Source organism: Emydura macquarii, unplaced genomic scaffold (genome assembly GCF_026122565.2).
Source record: "Emydura macquarii macquarii isolate MOO-44397 ecotype Brisbane River unplaced genomic scaffold, CSIRO-AGI_Emac_v2 contig_719, whole genome shotgun sequence".
NCBI lineage: Eukaryota > Metazoa > Chordata > Testudines > Chelidae > Emydura > Emydura macquarii.
In genome coordinates this window covers 9,027,530-9,047,511 of record NW_027130856.1, presented here as the reverse complement: position 1 = coordinate 9,047,511, position 19,982 = coordinate 9,027,530, and the positions used below count along the sequence as shown (strand labels likewise).

General features: G+C 38.4%; 1 protein-coding gene across 1 annotated transcript; it reads left to right on the top strand.

Moving 5' to 3' along the window:
- The first annotated feature begins 1,212 nt into the window (after positions 1 to 1,212).
- Positions 1,213 to 19,529, top strand: GTPBP4 (GTP binding protein 4). The gene is made up of 17 exons (XM_067542666.1): positions 1,213 to 1,339; positions 4,390 to 4,560; positions 6,025 to 6,128; positions 6,207 to 6,343; positions 7,712 to 7,812; positions 8,192 to 8,284; positions 9,929 to 10,120; positions 10,209 to 10,274; positions 11,048 to 11,137; positions 12,574 to 12,684; positions 13,881 to 13,958; positions 14,077 to 14,128; positions 14,788 to 14,888; positions 15,737 to 15,934; positions 16,921 to 16,986; positions 18,391 to 18,534; positions 19,354 to 19,529. Exons 1-17 carry the CDS (start codon positions 1,292 to 1,294, stop codon positions 19,504 to 19,506), a joined length of 1,905 nt encoding a protein of 634 aa, XP_067398767.1. The 5' UTR covers positions 1,213 to 1,291; the 3' UTR covers positions 19,507 to 19,529.
- The last annotated feature ends 453 nt before the right edge of the window (positions 19,530 to 19,982 follow it).

Sequence of the window (19,982 nt, the reverse complement as noted above, 5' to 3'; positions counted from 1 at the left end):
GTAAGTATTGCCTCAAGAGGCGCCTAAGGAGTGGTGTGTAATTGTCCCAGGTTACTGGGTCGGGGCCAGAGCCAGTTTTTTGTTGTATTGTTGAAAGGAACCCCGAGATATTGAACCTGGCCTTTGTTGTTGCCGACTCCAAGTGGCAGACAGGGTGACCAGATGTCCCAATTTTATAGGGACAGTCCTGATATTCAGGGCTTTGTCTTGTATAGGTGCTTATTCCTCCCCATCCACTGTCCTGATTTTTCACACTTGCTATGTGGTCACCCTACTGGCAGAAGAGTTACATTTTTTTAGGGTTGGTGTGCTCATGCAAATAGCAGCTTGGCAGGGGAGAGTCCATTCAGACCCCATTTACACACATTAAATGGTTTAAAAACTGACTAACTGGTCTTGAAATATAATCGTAAATGGGGAATTATCATGGAGTAAGGGGTGCACCATAATCTTGGTTCTTGGCCCTATCCTCTTTAACATTTTTATCAATGATGCGGAAGTGAACATAAAAACATCACGGAGAGTTTCCCAATGCCCCCAACAGTGGGAGAGCAGTAAATCATGAAGACAGGTCACTAATATAGGGCAATCTCAATTGCTTGGCAAATTAGGCACAAACAACCAAATGATGCATTTTTATAGGGCTAACAGTCAAGCATTCATCTAGGACCAAAGAAAGTCGGCCCTACAGGGCGGGGAGGACCTGCTCTTGGGATGTGGTCATGCTGGCTAATTAGCTGACCCTGGGGTCCCACTACACAGCTGTGGCCAAAAGAGCTCATGGGATCCTGAGAGGCACAAACAGGGGATTGGTGAGCAGGAGCAGAGAAGTTATTTCACCTCTGGATTTGGCAGGGGTGTGTCGGCTGCAGGACTGCCGTGTCCAGCGGTGCTGGCAGCTCAGTGCACCAGGGGAGAGGGTGCATAGGGGAGCCATGAGCATGATTAAAGGATTAGGAAATGTCTCATGGCAGGAGCTTGCTCGGTTTAGGTTAATCAGGGAAAGCGAAGGCACGACTGGATCAGCCTAGCTAGCATCAGCCAGGGGGGAAACAGCGCTGGTTAATTTACAGAGAGGCGGAAAGGGGGGGAGGGTCTAGGGTGGCGCTGCAGCTCAGACACCCCACTGCAGGGGGCGCTGTGCTCGACGCCCGCGAGTGGCAAAGGGCGGGTATTTTGTCTTGTCCCGGGCCGCGTAGCTCGTTGAAACGTCTCGCGAGACTGTACACGCAGCTGCTCGCTCCTCGTTGTCCCGGACCCGGTCAGGCAGGCACGCGCGGAACTTGCGGCCATGGCGCTCTACAACTTTAAGAAGATTATGGTGGTTCCTTCCGCCAAGGTGACGCTCTTCTCCCGTCAGCGGCGGTGGGGGGGCGCGCGCCCTCTTTCTCCCAACGGTCGCGGGGGAGCGGCAGCAGCAGCAGCAGCAGCTCGTGCTGAGCTGGAGCCATGTGTGCCAGGAGGAGACGCGCCTCCTCCCCACCCCAGCGCGTGGCGCCTTCACTGCCTGGGCACGGGCAGCCTCCGGACGTGCGCGCGCGGGGCCGGGCCGGGGGAGCGTGAGGGACACGCGGAGCCGGGGGGGAGGAGCTGAGGGGACCGGCCCGGGGTAGGGGGGGGAGAGGGACCCGAGCAGAGCAGTGGGAGATGCAGGGGCCCAGGTGTCGGCCCCTAGCAGAGGAGTGGGGTGGGATGCGGGGGCCCAAGAGAGGAGCAAGGTGAGGGGGGCCCGCTGGAGGGGTGGGGTGCGGTGCGGAAGCCCAGGGGGTGGGGGTCCCAGGTGCCTACCATAGGGTCGGAGGTGGGGTGCGGCGGTCCAGGGGCCCAGTACAGGGTGGAGCCACTGACACGAGAGCAGGACGTCTCCCTGGGGTAGGCAGATCCAGCCCCCTGAGCACAATTCTGCTAGAGCTGTGATCGAAAACCATCTCACCCCCCACAGCTGATCTTGTTAGTCCTTTGTCTGGCGGCTTCGGGCTGGTTTCAGTGAAGCTGTAGATCAGTGGTTCTTAATCTTTCCAAACTACTGTACCCCTGAAGCCTGAGTCCCACCCCCACGGGGCTGAGGCATGTAACTTAGTTTCATGGCGCCCCTGTGTTTCCAGGCAATTGCCTTTCTTGCCACCCCCAATACCAGATCTGCACTTGCGACCCCCAGGTTAAGAAACACTGCTGTAGAGGCCTCAAGCTTTCCAGAATGCCAGTGTCAGGCCATGGACAGATGTGAGACTGGGGTTAATGCCTCCAATTTGGAGTTTTAATCCCTTACATCTTGAAGTGTCTTTTCAGCCTTTGCTTGCTTACAAAAGGCAAAATAGCTACTGTGAAAATGAGTTAATCTTGAGAATTGGCAGGTTAGTAGGATATTTTTAAATTAAAAAAACCCAAAACACTGGGATTGCTGGGGATTCAAATGGGTTTCCCTGCCTACCCAGTTATTATTAGTGGTACCAATAGCTTTAGCAGTATTTGCACTGAACACATATGAAATGTACTGAAGAAAGGTGATTGTTATCAAATATCACTGTCTTGTGCTTTTCTAGGGAGCTAGCAAAGTCTTTGTCAAATGCAATCATAAACATATTTTTCGTAACAATTGCTTCTGCATAGCAGAAATTTGGAGCTCATTGGTCTTTAAACCAAACTATGTCTTGAGAGACAGGATTACAATGTAGGGAATTCCTGACATTGGCTTCTTGTCTGGCCTTAAACAAACCCTTGTCTGTACCCCAATTTCCCTTTTATAATACATTTAGTTACCTGACCTGGCAAAGATTAATTATTCTATTTAATATTTGTACAGTGCTCAGTATTAACTTTGGAGAGAGAGAAATTAAACAAATGAAAAGAATCTGCAACACAGTGGGTAAAGAACTATAACAAGTACTGATTATTATAAGGAATTCATTGTGTTATGATAATGTGAATGGTGTGATCGCTGATATGTGCATAACCCTGTATACACCGGAGAGCTCCATCAGGGTGACCTATTGCGTATATCTGAAATGTGAATAAAACTGTCCTAGTTAAAAAGGAAAAAAGGTTTCACCAAATTTAAGATTAAAAAAAAATTCTTGGGACTAAACCTAGTAAGTCTCTCTCTAAAGGGTCTCGGGGAGATATCTCAATATGAAGTAGTAACATCCAAGAGAGCTTACACATTTTTGTTTTACCAGGACATTCATCTTTTGTCTGTCTTCCTGGCCATCTCTTTTCTAAATGCATAACTGGCCTGTTTTCAGTCATTTTCTTGAGCCTCAGAAGTTCTGTGCCATTGTCAGAGGCATAGGTAAATACTGGTTACAACACCAATGAGTGCCCATGTCCCTTAGACTTTTGCTGACTCTTCCTTTCATTACCTTTCTTCAGAGACAGTTGCTTAAATTCTGTGAAAATGGTGTGAAATTGGCCTTGGAGTTTCATTAGGGTTGGAAGCCTGAGTGGGATGGTCACATAGAACAATGGGAGATGGTTGGGTACAGTAATGTGTTGGATACAGTAATGTGTATATTACAAGGAATTGCCACAATAGGAAAATACAGGGAAATGTTTTTTATTAACAATAACTTAACGTTTCATAAAGCATCTATTGTGACAGTATACAGATGCAGCACAATAGTTATTAAAATACGCATAACTCAGAGTGGGTCAATGGAATACTTACCTGGACTAAAACAAAAAACATTCCCCTTCCCCCAATTTAACATTCAGTCAAAAGTGTGGGGGAAAACAAAGCCTTTCATTATGATCTGTGCCTCACCAAACTTGGATTCTGGCAGGCTGTCAGAGAGCGGGAGGGAGTTGTAGAGATTGGGGCCTTCAACTGAACACCCTGCTGCCCATCCCAATCACTTGAAATCTAGGCATGGATAATGGACACATGCCAGTGTCCTGAAGTGTTAAGGAATGTAGGAAAAGGAGGCTGTCTCTTAAATAGCTGAAATGAACACTGGATAAAAGAATGAAAGGTTTGGCTTACAAAACTGAGTGGTTCATGGGACTGGAGATCTGAATTTAAATTTAAGTGGAAAGACTTGTTTAGATATCTCAAAATTGGAGTGACATGCTACCCATGGGTTTTATTGTTGGCTTTGAAGCTCCACAGCACCTTTTCTTTAAAAAAAACTTGGTTATCCTACGCAATGTGTAAAATTCTTAACTTCCACAGCACTGATATAAAGTGAATGCATTGTATTTTATCAGTGTAATTGCAGATAAAAGCATGATATATGAAGTGTGTACTGATTCTTTCCATAACTGCCTATGTGTCTTTTTAAAACACTTAACTGCTCTGTTTTCCTTTTCTAAATAACATTCATATTAGAACATTAGTTTTTAGTATTAAGTAATACAATCTTTGCTGATGAATGTACTTTTCTTTAACTGCAGGACTTCATAGATCTGACATTGTCAAAGACTCAACGAAAGACTCCGACTGTCATTCATAAGCATTATCAAATCCACCGGATTCGACAATTTTACATGAGAAAAGTTAAATACACCCAACAAAATTACCATGACAGACTCACCCAAATCTTAACAGATTTCCCAAAATTAGATGTAAGTGATTTATCTTAAATTCGTCATGTCTAATGCTATGACTGTAAATTGTGGTCTTGTGAAGTTTTGTTGGCTAAGCAAAATCAGCAAACCTACTACTTGGATAGGAGACTTCAAAAGAAAAATTTATATCTGCAGGAAGACGTATTGATGCTCTATTTCTTTTCAGTAAAATTCTGAATCAGTGCTCCAATAGGGTTTTAGGGTGACCTGAGCGCCAGGAAAAAGTCTTCAAGATGAGAAGTGAAATCAAGGTCTTAACTACAAGTGGTGATTAAAGGTCCCAATGCACTTCTTCCAGGAGTAGGAGTCTTAGCACTAATTTCTAGGTAAAGGTAAATTTAATAGTAACTGCAGTTGAATGATGGGTAAAGAAATAATAGTCTGTAAAAGGACCTTGTGGGCCTTCTTTTTCTAAATGAAAGGTGCTAAAGAAACATAAGGTATTATTATTTTCACAGTTATTGCCTTCAGTATTTTGTGGGGAAGAATGAGCATCCAAATATAGGTCTGAATAGCTCCCATATGCAATTGTAGTTTGCCTCAAAAAGATTACTTTTAGAGACAACACCATACTTAATACTGTACAAAACATGACTCAATAAAGATATGGTCACTGCCCAAGGCGCTTCCAGCCTAATACACTGATCCTGCAGTCTTCAGTGGGGCTTTGTGTATGCACAGGGATCTGCTTGTACTTAATCCGATGCAGAATTGAGACCTTAGTTGGCGTGGGTTTTTCTGACTTTTATATCTAATGGCTGATCTCCATTATAAAGTTCTGAAGTACATCTTCTGTATTTGCTTAACTGGTTTGATATCTATGTCATATGGTTAAGTTTCTAAAACTAAAGCAAATAGGTAAAATATTGTCTCAGATTCTTTTACACAGAGATGAAGGGATGCATTGTAAACTGTAAAAAGAATTGATATGAAGTCACTCTTCATATGCTGAATAGTTTATGCGGGCATGAAAAACTGTCTGCCTAAAAAGAGATGAGTCTTGTAAAATTGTATAGAATTTAGGGTAGCATTCAATGAAAGAGAGGAGTTAATTTGCAGTGTTCCCACAATAGCAGAAGTACATTAGAAAAAAGGCTACAACTACACAACAGGCTTGCAGCTTCCCTTCTCTATACAATATAATCTTGCATTTCTTTAACTTTTTAATAAAAACATTCTTACAAAGAAAAAGGCATAAGCAGAAATTTAGTTCAAGTAAGTCTTACGAAGTATAAAGCAGGAAATTAAAGTTACAGGAAAACATGCAAATTTATGGATCAACAGATTGTTTTCTTTAGAGATTCTTAGATATGGAGAATGGCCTTGAATTTGTATTTGTCAGCTGTACCACTTGGTTTCTTGTATCTATGAAAAGGTTGAAGTCTGTAGTAAGAAGTCTTTACATTCATGAAAGAAAATATTTAAAAAAGGTTTTGATTAATTTATTTTATGCTTTTTTAGGATATCCATCCCTTTTATGCAGATTTGATGAATGTTCTCTATGACAAAGATCATTACAAGTTGGCCTTAGGACAGATTAATATTGCCAAGAATCTGATTGACAAGTAAGATACCTTTTATTTTTTTGTGCCTTTTTTAATCAACATAACAGTAGATTAACCTTTTCTTTCCTCCTGCAATAGTGTTGCTAAAGATTATGTGCGGCTGATGAAATATGGTGATTCCCTTTATCGGTGCAAACAGTTGAAGCGGGCAGCTCTGGGACGCATGTGTACAATTATCAAAAGGCAGAAGCAAAGTTTGGAATATTTGGAACAAGGTATGTATTGCAAATATGGTAAAATGAAGCATTTTGAAGAGAGAACTTAAAATACAGACTTATGGCAGAAGAGTTTTTTACAAACTGTTTTTATAAATAGCACCTAAAGTTACTTTAACTGAAAGAGGTTAGAGGAAAAACACTTTTTTCAGGTTTTTTTGTGAAATTGTCATCGTTTTGTGGCTAGTTAGTTTCACTATTTCCCCAGAATAGTCAGTCAGATGCACCTACTTTTTCTGAGTTGTATTTTTTTTATTTTGTTTTTGCATAGCAAAAGGAGAGGGAAAACCATTTTTTAAAAACAAGAAAATATGATTGGTACAAATAATTGGCATAGGAGTCTTGGAAGATGAAATACCTTGAAGTATTCTTAACTCGTTTCTAAAACTGACTAGATTTCTTGTTGTTTGCAGTGATGTTGTAGCCCTATTGGTCCCAGATCTTGGAGAGACAAGGTGGATGTGGTAATATCTTTTATTGGACCATGTTCTATTGGTGAAAGAGACAGCTTTTGGGCTTGCCCAGAATTCTTCAGGTCTGGGAAATGTACTCAGTGTCGCGTCTAAATATAAGGTGGAACAAATTGTTTAGCATAATGATCCCTTGAAATGTGTTAACTACTTATGCTAAATAGTCTGTTCCACGTTGTGTTTAGCTGAGCCCGAAACCTGAAAAAGCTCTCTCTAAGCTCAAAAACTTCTCTCTCTCACCAAAAGATGGGTCCAATAAAAGATCCTCACTCACCTTGTCTCTAGATTTCTGACAGTGTCTTAAATATTGCATTCACAGTTAATTGTGTGTATTCCTAGTATTTGATTTACTTTGACTAAATGATATAGGAAGTCATTATTTATCTAGATCAATTCCCTCTGTCTGAGATAGCAGAGGCCAAATATTTTTATACATGCTTCTTCTCTGTTGTTCTTTTTGCCTAATGGTCACACATCTTATTGAGACGTGTGAGGTGTTAATTAAAATATAACATTATCAATATAAAGTGACTTTATTGTAAATCTATTTATGAATATATTATCAAGGGTTAATAAATGTTTTAATAAATGGTTAATTGTTAAAAATCCAATAGGTTGTTTATAACCATTTGGAAAACGTTCTACTGATTTGCTTATAACTATGACATGTTCAACTCTTTCTTGTAACATGCTTTATAATTTCTATTAATCATTTATTAACACTTTATGAATAATTTATAAATAGAAACTTAATGTAAAAATATGTCCAAATTAAATGTGGCTTCTGAATAAAATTGGAAGCTTTCCCATTTACAAAGAAAGATATCTTCCCTTCTGTTTTAGTACATTTAAACTTTATTGCGTATGTAATTCAATAAAGCTTTTTTTAACTTTTCAGTGCGACAACATTTGTCCCGTTTGCCAACCATTGATCCCAATACACGAACTCTTCTGTTGTGCGGCTACCCGAATGTTGGAAAATCGAGCTTTATAAATAAGGTTTGAGAGTTTGTTTAAAATATTACTTCAAAATCTAAATAATTTGAAGTCATTGGGGCTCTACCCAAGGTTCTTAGCTATCTGGTCCCTCTGCAGGGTTAGGGATTTAATATGAATCTTAGAGATGTAAAAGGAAATGGAAAAACAGATTTATTTTAAAATCAATTTATTGTATCATAAGCTTCCCCAGCGTGGAGAAGTCTTTCTTTCAGATACATCAAAAAGTGTATTAACTTTTTATTGCAAACCATTGAGAATAACCACTTTGGTAGCTTTGGTGTAGCAAAGGAAGTGCATTATAATTGATAAACTACTGCCAGGAAAATAAATTGTCTCAGTAAATGAAAAAATCTTTATGTGGGGATTTTCTTGTTTTAAGGTGACAAGAGCAGATGTGGAAGTGCAGCCTTATGCCTTTACCACAAAATCCCTCTTTGTGGGACACATGGATTATAGGTATCTGCGTTGGCAGGTAAGAGCTATTGATAATTTACCGCTCTGTATCTGCAGGAATAAGTTAGTTAGGATCTTGTTGCTTCATGTTGCAGTGAGAATAGCCTTTTGCTTGCTGATGGCTGTTTCTCAGTTATTGTACTTAGAGAACTGCTGTGTGATTTCTCTTTACATAATGTGCTGAGTGAGGTTAGCTGTCAGAAGCTATTCTAAAAATGTAGATCCTGGTGTTTTTCAGCTCTTGGGAGGGGCAGAGCACTTCAGTAACTACTGATAGAGCCCTGCGCAGATACAAATATGTGGATCCACATCCGATCAGCATCCCTGGAATAAATTTACCCGACCCATAATCTACTTTCCCTCTTACATTTAAGCACATCCAACAGCTGCACATCAGCTGTTTTGGAGCCAGCAGCCTTCCATCAGCTGTTGAGCTCTCCCCCCCAGCTGATCAATTGTTGAGCCCTGCTGCTGCCTAACAGATGATCAGCCCCTTCACGTCACCCTGCCTAAGAGTTGATGAGCTGTTGAGCCCTGCTAGCAGCCAAACAGCTGATCAGCTGTTTCTGCACTCCTGGCTGGCAGCTGCTCCAGCCCTGGCAGCTCCTGACGTCCGTGACCAACCGATTCGTGATCTGTAAGAAATGGTCCGCGGATACAAAGCAGATATCCTCGGATTTGCAGGGCTCTAATTCCTGAGTAGTAACAGAAGTGAGCTGGTCTCCCTCTCTTTGCTTGAGTCCAAGTAAAAATGCACACAAACTGCAGATAGTCTTTCCTTATATTACTGTGATACTATTTTGTCTATAAATTGAAGTATTCAGTCTCATTTTAACACTGATGCTATTGTCTTCTCATTCAATTTTCATGTTCTTTGGCTGAATTTACAATATCATGGCTGAAAGGAAAGAATATATATAGTTGCTATTTGTCAACTTCTATTCTTTTAAGTTTTTATACCACTTTTATCATCATAGTATCTGAGTGCCTTCCAGCAGTATAATAAGCCACATAACTACACATCTGTCACATGTTGGTTCTCTTATCCTTTCCCCAGAGAGAGAGAGAAGCATGTGCAGTGGAATGTCTTGTTTTGACAATCTCTCTTTTTAAAAAAAAATATAAGTCTACCTGTTGCTCCATATATCTGTTAGAGAAGGCAGGTCAAAGAAACGTGCCTTGCACTTGAAGCAGAAAGTGGTAAGGTTTGTGATGATCCTTAGTTCTTGAGGGAGTTCATTCCATAGTATTGGACTGCCCCCAGATAAGGTGTTCCCTCACTCACGAATGAGCTTTACTTTTATTGTTGAGAGTTCCATTGTGCCAGAGGAGCATAGTTGTTGGTCATGGTCTTTGTCCCGGAGCTTTAGACGATCTTTTAGATATCCTGGGCCTGGGCCATGGGGGGCTTTGAAGATAAGGACTAAGACCTTGCATTTGATTTGATATTCTGTGGGAAGCCAGTGTAGGGAGCAGAAGACAGGTTTGATATGTTCTTGCTTTGCTTCTTTCCTGACCAGTAAGTGCAAACATATTGTGAAAGACTGTTTGGTCTATATCACTTTTCTTTCATCTCTAGCCCCCAGGATCTTCTGTGGATTACTTCTGTGGCTAATATATGTTATATTAAGATCTGAGTTATTTATGTTAATCTCAATTTTAGGTGGTAGATACGCCTGGTATTTTGGATCATCCATTGGAAGAGAGGAACACCATTGAAATGCAGGCTATAACAGCGCTTGCACATCTTCGTGCTGCTGTGCTTTATGTTCTGGATGTTTCTGAGCAGTGTGGGCATAGTCTGGAGGAGCAGCTAGAACTCTTCAAAAATATTAAACCACTATTTGCTAATAAGGTAGATCTATTTACAACATTAGTCAAATCTAATTTTTCACACCGTGAAACAGTGAGTTGGATAATAATGTTTACTTTCTTTCTATTAGCCTCTTATACTTGTAGCAAACAAGTGTGACGTGAAGAGAATTTCTGAACTTCCTGAAGAAAATCAGGTTAGATGGCCTTTTCTTAATTTCATGATTTACAGAAACTTTATATGTATCTATCATGGAATAATAAGTTATAATGTGCACAGGTGAACTTTGTTGTATAACTTGTTAATTGGACAGTTTAATAACCTGATGGAGAGCAAGTAGGTGTTTAGGTCTCATATTTTTAAAAAAATCATATATTAAGGTGTGTTTGTGTGTGTGTATTTCCACATAGGGAGGATGTGTGTGTGAGAGAGCAATTAGCCTGATTTTTTTGTAAGTGTGAAGTACCCATAGCTCCTGTTGATTTCACAGATCAAAAGGCCAGAAAGGACCATTAAGATCATCTGATCTGAACTCTTGCATAACATAGGCCGATGAACCTCACCCAACAATTTCTGTGCAGATAAACTGACTACTAGTGTAAGGCCGTCTTGAAGTATTTGAAGGGAAGTTATGGGTGAAGCAGTATCTGCACACACAGGCCTGATTTTTCATGTGCAGACAGGTTGGCCTGATTTTCACAAGCTGTGAGCATGTATCTAATGTTTGTATTTTTCTATTTATTTACATCTGATCTCCATAAAAGTATTTATATGTAAAAGTTAGTCTATGCAAAGTTTCTGTAGTTCCTCTTTAAGAAGACATCTATTAATTCAATTTCTCAATAATAAATGTTAGAAGAAATTTTTATATTGAGATGAGATTAGAAGTTTGACTTTGTTAATGAGATGGAAGCAGTGATATTTAAGAAATCAGAACTTATTTTATTTTTGTGTGTTCTCTGTTTTCAGAAAATGTTTGAAAATTTGGAAGCAGAAGGATTTCCTGTGGTAGAAACAAGTACTCTAACAGAAGAAGGTGTAATTAAAGTTAAAACAGAGGTGAGTTTCTTCTTTCACTTACACAGATTTTATTCCAAATATACATCGAACTTCTATTTTACTGTTTGTGAATCTAGTCTTTGTTAAAGTAATGGACTGGTGCTCTGGCTTGAGACAGATATAGCAAGTTTTCCTGTGTATCTGAGGAATTATGGCACTCCAATGTTCAAGTTTTGCGTGTCTCATTGGACAGATACTGCCAGATGAGTAAAATTGATTGTTGCTTTCTGTGATATGAAAAATGGAGATTAGGATGAGACAAGCAAGCATGATTTTTACTTCTGACATATTTATTGTAAAGTTTTGCTTACTGGAACAGCTTTGTGAGAATTACGCCTTTTTGTGAGGATCCCAGTGGGGTGATAGCTATCCCGTTTTATCCCAGCATATAAAAATGAAGTAGAAGTAAAATAGACTGTAGGTCACAAAATCTAAAAAGGCAGAAAAAAATATACACATTAAAATGAAAACCCTGGATCTTGATTTAGAATAGATTGACGAGTCAGTATTTGAAAATTGTCGCTAATGACTCTAATCATTGGTTAGATTTACATATGTTCTATGCAGTGTCTTTAATCCTGGTGGAATTGCTATGTACTGGGGACCTTTCCACTGTCTCTCTGATATTAATCTTAAATTAGCTACGTGTTCAGATGCTGTTTGGTCATTTCTCAGAATGTCTCTCTTGTTACACAGAAATAACGCTTGAGGAAATTCTACCTACTTTGGACGCTTGTCCCTTCAGATTGTCTTTTTTGTTAGTGGGGGAGAAAAATAGTAGTCACTGATTTGGCCCTGCTTCTATTCTGGGCAAGCAGAGAATTGTTCTCAGCTAAACAATAAAATACTCCCACTAGATATTACGCCATAGCAAAATCTCAGTTTTAAAAAGGTCCTGTGTATCCCTAGAAATAAATCTGAAGACACTTTTTGTTTTTTGGGAACCATTCATGGATACTTACCAGACATTCATGCCTTACATTCATGCCTAAACTATTTTCAAACTCCATGTCCAAGATTGAACAAATATGAATAATTCATCACACTTCCTTGGCATGATTTTCCAGATTTCTTTAAAAAACAAATAAAAACAATTGGAGTTTATGATAAGCACAGGTTTACATTTGCAGACAAGCAAAGGAAACAGACACACTGACTAAATTTTTTTCTACAAGCCTTTGTTGTTCTGATTTTTCTTTCTATATTGCTTGTAGGTTCTCTAAGATTTCAGTTCCCATTTAGTTACAGCTGAAATATGAATAGTTAAATAACTGCTCTTGATTTTTTTTATTTAAAAACTCAATACAAATATTTTTGAGGGGGGAAACAGTGACTTAAAATAGGATTTGAATTGGGTCTCCATAGGTGAAAATCGCTATCAAGAAGCCTTCTCTCCCTTCCCTGACAATAATTAATGCCACTTTGTACATTTTTAGGCCTGTGACAAACTGTTGTCCCATCGTGTTGATACCAAAATGAAAGGAAAAAAGGTGAATGAAGTGCTGAACCGACTACATTTAGCTGTGCCATCTAAAAGAGATAACAAGGTAAATTATATGGTCATTAACATTATGATATCTTTTTCAATAGTTTTTGAAAATCCTTCTTTGATGACTTAATGTGGGGACGCATTTTGTTGGAAATGTGTGAATTTCAGGATCTCAGTTCATGTATTGGCATAGTGAATCAGTGTAATGTTACCCAAAGTATAATCTGGATTGATGGATAGCTGTCCCCTCAGTTCTCCAACTTCGGGTGCCTTTTCCACTGCTTTGCTGTGAGAGCAGCCACTCCTGGTCTGCCCCCACACAGCCTCCAGCATGTAAACATCTATACTGCATGAGTGTTTATAGGCAGCTACCCATGAATTACACTACAGGGCAACACCAGCAAATTCCCAGTTTCAGATTCTCTTCTCCCCCTCCTCCGCACTCCCAAATGTGCATCTTGTATAGCCCAGACTGTCCTGGACAATAAAAACTCATATAAAGTCTGTCATTTCGTTAATAGAAAATTATATGCACCAATCTTGTTATCTCAAATGAGGTTTCCCAACCAATTCAATCCAAATATATGCTGGTTCAGATAAAACAATAAAACAAGTTTAACAACTACAGAAAGACAGATTTTAAGTGATTTACAAGTAATGAGGCATAAAAATCAGAATTAGTTACAGATAAATAAAAGGTAGAATGCAACTAACTCCTAACTTAACAAGCTAAATTAATTCAAAGCAAAGGTTTCTCTCACAACATGCTTTAGAAAACTTACTGGCTGGAATCCTTTCAGCCAGGGCTGTTCCACCAGTTCAGTGTTAATTTTCTTGTCTGTCAGGTGGTGTTGATGTGAGTAGAGATGAAGGGAGAGCTCATTTGGGGTGTCTGTTCCCCATTTTTATATCTGATGTTTTTATATATGATGTTGTTATACAGTAGACTCTTAAAATTTTAAATACAATGTTGCTACATATATTTTACCAGGACAATAATGATCAGCATATTATGAGTTTTCAAATGATATTTCACAAAGCATCCTTTGTACAAAATCCAGAATAGTTTTGTAAAAAGGGTGAATATAGGGATACAGACTGTCACAATCATTTAAGAATATCGAAAATTTTTCCTACTGAGAAACACAACGTTTTATTTGCATTACAGAAAATGTGGGATTTCCACATTATATTTAAAAAAAAAAAAAAAAGAATCACATGCTTTTGGAATCATATTTATTGCATTAATTTCAGGAAAGGCTACCTTTCATTCCTGAGGGAGCAATAACACGTAGGAAACGCATGGAAGTAGATGTACCTAAAAAGAAGAGGGTAAGTGGCTTATAGAGCAGATTTGACATCCTTGAATGAGGAATTAGTAGTGAAATTAAAAAACAAAACACAAGAGTGATAGAAAAGTACAATATTTATGCTGTGTGCATCTTTTCAGGAGAGAGATCTTGAAGTGGAAATGGGAGATGATTATCTTTTGGATCTTCAGAGTAAGTGTTATTCAAGTCTTAGTATAATTACTTTAAGAAGTGAAATTGGATTGAAATTGTCTTTCTCTGTTTATAGCAGAAAGTTTCAAGCAGGAAAATCTTACCCTAGCTATTTCCATCTAAGTGTCCTTGCTGATATTTTAGTGAACACTACCAAACATTTTCCCTAATTCCAAATGTGTAAATTTGGCTTCCTGCTCTTCCTTGTTTTGCCATGTCAGGGTGTCTTCCAGTTTGTAGAATTGCTGAAACAGAATGAACGGCTTGATGCTCAGCTCTTCTGTTTCTTTTGTCCTGCTTGGACATACCTGATACAAATTCTAACTTGATTCTTGTGTTAAGGGGATTAGTTAAATAGTTGAGCAGAAACAATAATGTGGTGTGTTTTTCACCTATATTATTATTGTTTCTCATTATTTGTGTCTCTTGTATCATCACTGTTTGACAACATTTCCAGTGAGGAAGAACCCAGAGGTACTTGTGTAAAGTTCTGTGTGGCACAGATTCAGTCTTACTGAAGAATTCAAATTCTTACTATTTAGAGACATACTTGTATTTTATATTATGATACAAATGTTTTCTCCCATCATGGATTTTTCTGTAAAGTGTTTCAACAAGTTAAAATATTGGTTAATTTTTTGATTAATTTCTTTTTTTAGAATATTGGGATCTAATGAATTCATCTGAAAAATATGATAAGATACCTGAGATCTGGGAAGGACATAATATAGCTGACTATATTGATCCAGAGATCATGAGGGTGAGCTTTACACTGTTTGTTTTATACTTCAGTGGATATTCTCTCCTGTTATTGATTTTATTTTTTCTGCCTTCAAACAGTATGAATCAACAGATGTATAAAGTTAATAAACAGTTTATTTCTCTTCCCATATGCATGCATAACTGATAGTTTCTTAAATTCATAGATAACAAACTATAACTTTGTTACTCTTTTCTTGTGTATTGTATTCCTTCTAAGAATACACTCTCTTGAAAAACCATTGCTTTCTACTTGGTTGTATACATTTATCATAGGTAAAGATGCTATCTTCATCTGAGTGGCAATTTTGTCCATAACAACACAGCAAATAATATTGTGTTGCCATCAGAATCAATGTTGCTCTCTTTTTCATTATAACATCTTAAAAAATAAGGTTTGTTAGAGAACTTGCATTCCTTCCTCTGGCTGACTCTGAAGTAATAGAGGAAACAGAGTGGTCATAATATTTTTGAGTGGATGATGATGATTATTTCTCCGCAGTGTTTATCCTTTAAGAATAAAATAGGCTTGCATAAAAAGAGCTGTGTGGTAACTGTAACTGTGGGTCACATTGTTAACTATGTCTGAGGAGAAAGCAAGCAGGTCTGCTTGCGCAGCCTGTCTCTGCTGGGATAACACAATGTAGTCAGAGATTGTGCAGCCTATAGAAAAATTCCAGTGAGGGGGGACTGAGACGCAGACCTCCGCCCAAGACAGGCAATGGCTGAGGGATCTGGAAGCCTGAGAGTAGGTGCCCTTTGTGGGCCACTGAGGGGAAACACAGGTGTAGTTGCCTTGAACTGTGACACAAACGACTTGTTTTTCATTTGATCTCTTCAAATTTTAAGAAACTGGAAGAATTAGAGAAAGAGGAAGAGCTGAGGCAAGCTGCTGGGGAATATGACAGCGAATCAGAAAGTGAAGATGAGGAAATGATGGAAATCAAACAACTTGCACAACAGATTCGAGAAAAAAAGAAACTAAAAATTCTGGAATCCAAGGAAAAAGATACTCAGGGTCCAAAAATGCCTCGGACAGCTAGAAAGGCAAGTATATCTTCGATAATATAGTCTTGTTCATGGATAATATGCAAATTGCAGTGTTAAGCAAATGACAAATGATTCATTAATAGGTGTGATTTCAGTTACAAGATTCTACCAATCAGTGCAGCACTTTCTCCTGTGCCCCACCCCTCCTCTCCTTTCTAAAAACAGATTCAAAAAGCACCATGGAAGCTCTAGGAATAGCTGCTGTTCTGGTACATAAAGAGATTTGGAAATATGAGGGAGGCAGTAGAAGGAACAGTCTTTAGACATCTTGGACAAGTGAAAGGATGGGAGCCTCCATAAGACGTAGATCTGGCATTTTGGACCATCTAGCTTATTAAATAAAAACTGGCAAACTTTATATAATAGAGCTATAATTCCATTAAGGGGATCTGGTGATGTCATACCAAACAAATACCAGTAGGACTCACATTATGCCACGCTGTGGTGTGTGTGTGTGTGTGTGTGTGTGTGTGTGTATATGTGTGTGTGTTTAATGTCATGTTACAGGAAAAACTCAAAGAAATGTATTTAAAATTTTTGTATTTGGTTTGTTTTTTCCTCTTTGCCTATATATCCAAAGTGTGTTTAGTTGCCATGAGCCTAACTGCATAGGGCTTAGAGAGAGCCATGAAAACCTCTTGCAAAACTTAAAATAGCAATGTATATGTAAAAATGTCACTAACGTAAAGTCTATTATTTTGGACCTTTCCTGAGTGAAAGTGATTGCTGGTTCCCTCTGGAAAGTTTGAGAAACTCTTTTTCCAATTATATAAAGCAGCTGTGTCTAGCCCAGCAGAAGTCATATTGCAAGAAGTCATATTGAAAAGCTGTGACATTTTTAGAAAATTTACTGGCCCAGGTTAGAATTTTGCCAGTCATGGGTGGAAGGGGGATTTGGTAAAGGAGGGGACTTTACACACTTCAGGAAGAGAAGGAAATACTTATGTAACAAGTTGATTTAAATCATAATCATCTTTTTTTAGGTCCAACGGAAAAAACTAGAGAAGGAGATGAGCAATCTTGGTCTTGATATGGCTGCCAAAGATGAAGTAAGACTTTTGCTAATTAAATGTATGTTTGAAGAGTGAAGATTTAAAAATCCCATTGGAGTTGTGTTCTGAACTCCTTTGGCTGCCTTGAAAAATCCCCCTAAAATGTACATTACATCTACAGTTGAGAAACTGAGTGAACATGACCATTAATTCATATGTGTTGACATGCAGATCTCCTGTTGCTGGTTTATCAGGCTTGAGTGATCTATAAAGTTATGCTATGCATGTTACCTTGAAAAGATTTCTTTGCCATCTTTTTTCCGAATGATACACTTGCATTGGCACCACTTTCTTATACTAGACCACTTCATGGAATTTGGGTGGGATTCCAGCTCCCCAGAACAAGTTTAACATATCAGAGTCAACTTTGGGGACATAGAATTAAACAGCAACAATTTTTAGTATGTTTAATTTTTGAGGCTATAATTAGGATAAATGCTCATTAAAAATGTAGCTTAAAGACAGTGACAGATTGAACAGGCTCATCATCTTCTCACAATCATCAGCACCATAAATTACTGCTTTTAAGTGAGGCAAGGTGGGTGAAGTAATATCTTTTATTGGACCAATTTCTGTTGGGGAAAGAAGACAAGCTTTCAAGCTTACATAGAGCTCTTCTTCAGGCCTGACTTTAAGTGCCTGACAAGAACTTGGCAGGTAATGCAGTCATGGAGTAAATTGCCCATCCCTGGATTTTTGGGGTCTATTTTATTGTATCACAATGCCCCAACATTCCTTTTGATACTCCTAATATAGCACAACCACATACAGAGGTCTCAGGTGAGACCCAAAGCCTTCAGATAACGGGGTGTTGGGATGTTATGATGATAAGGGGTGCTATTACACAATTGGAGTAAATACTCATGATTTGCAGAGGTCAAAATCCAAATTTATTTAGGATCCATACTTCCCAAAGGCTTGCTGTTTCAGCCAGACTATAGCGGGAGGAGCCTAAGACCTGGGATGAATGATGAGGGTCTTCGTGACTGAAGCCTTTTTATGCTTAAAGATATACTGGCAGCTACCTTAATCTGGGTTTCCCCATTGTTTATTTTTGCTGAGCTGCTGCAAAGTCATCTACCTCAAAAGTCCGGTGCAGAAAACTGTAGATACAGTGGTATTTTAAGGGAATCAATATTGAATGAGTGACTACGTGCATTTTGGTGATGTTTTGCATATGAATTGTTGGAAAGACAGCAGAGAACTTTGATCAACAGTGGATTTCAGGGTTTTATTCAGTAGCCTTTAGCTTAACAAAGAAGAGTCAAGAGTACTGTATCACAGCAAGCCACACGATGTCTTTTTACTATGATTTTTGAATTATTCTATTTGAAATAGACAATAGCGTCTGTTCTGTTTCTCTTTTTTCTCTAATAATCTAAGTCACTTTGTGAATTTCAGGCACATTACGCAGTCCAGGCAAGAAGGTCCAGGAGCATTACTAGGAAGCGTAAACGTGAAGAATCTGAACCCCCTAAATCTGTAGCACGCAGTCGCAGTTCCTCTCGCCCACCACGTGACACTTCTGGTCTGCGAGATGCCAAGGTTTGTTTCAGTTTATTAAAGTTATCTAAACTTTACAGTAACTGCTACAAGAATGGTCACATACATAGGTATTTTTTAATAGAATATAGATAAGAATTTACTCAGATGAGGATAATTGGAGAAAGTTTCAAATTATCTTCAGTAAAACTGCTCTGGTCTCTCTTCAGTATATATTTTGTGGAGGGGATATGTCCTTCATGGTTTATATTTTGTGGAGGGGATATGTCCTTCATGGTTTAAAGTCAGATATTGATATTATCCCTTATGGACACTGAAAAATGACAATATATTAAAGAGAAAATGTAGTAGTTCAAAATGGTTTGAAAATGTCTTTCTCCAAACACTCTTGGTAACACTCAGAATTTAATACAATTAGTTTTAAGCATCTGAGAAGGAAAGTCAATCTTAATTGTAATGAAATTCATTATTAATGTCACACATTTCATAATCTGACACTTAAATCCTGTCTATAAATGTTTCAAGTCCCAAAAATCCCATGAGTTCACTCTTAATTTATTTGGAAATGGGATGCTAGCCTGAGTTTTTCTCACAGAAGGAACTTTTAACTGAAAGAACTTTGTCTGGAAAGGAGATTTGTTTCCCCTTTGTCACTTTTTCTTACATGTGGCTTTGAAAAACCTTACTTTTGTCTCTAAATGTGGAGATGATGGTTTGTGCTGGGTCTTTGTTTTGATAGCTCCTGCCTGACAGTCTCCAGTTTGGGTTTTCTGGACTTTTAAGTAGAATTTTGTTTCAAGTTTCTTGCTGATGAGAAGAAAGAAATAATCTCTTTTAAATGTTTATTTCTGTTTCAAATAGATGGTGAAGAAAGTTAAGACTATCATGAAGAATTCTCAAAAGAAAATGAATCGCCTGGGCAAGAAAGGAGAGTCAGATAGGCATGTGTTTGACCTGAAACCCAAACATTTACTATCTGGCAAAAGGAAATCTGGTACAACACAGAGAAGATAAAACTTTTTTCTGAATTAAAACTACTTTGCTGTCCTGTTTCTTTACTAATAAAAACTAGATTATATAATTTGGAAACAAAAATAATTATTAAATAAATGCAGAAATCTGTCCTTGATAGCTATTTAGATCTACATGTTATAAGGAAGAGTTTGACATATTAGCTAAATAGTCTACAGTGGGTTAGTACAGCCAGGGGAAATTGATATAGCTGTCACCCCTAGAACCAATGTTTTGAATGGACATCAGATAAGCATCAATCCAGATGAACCATCTGAATGATTAGAGGTTGAGGATATTAAACCCAAATTTACTTTGGATATTGTGTCATAACAATTGCAAATGTAATGAGTAACTTCATATTAGCACAGTCAGTTAAAATGGTCTTAAGGATATTTTACATCTCAGTGATTCCAAAAATACATTAACAATAATGAATAACAGAAAAATTTAGCATTATGTCATATAACTAGTTATTT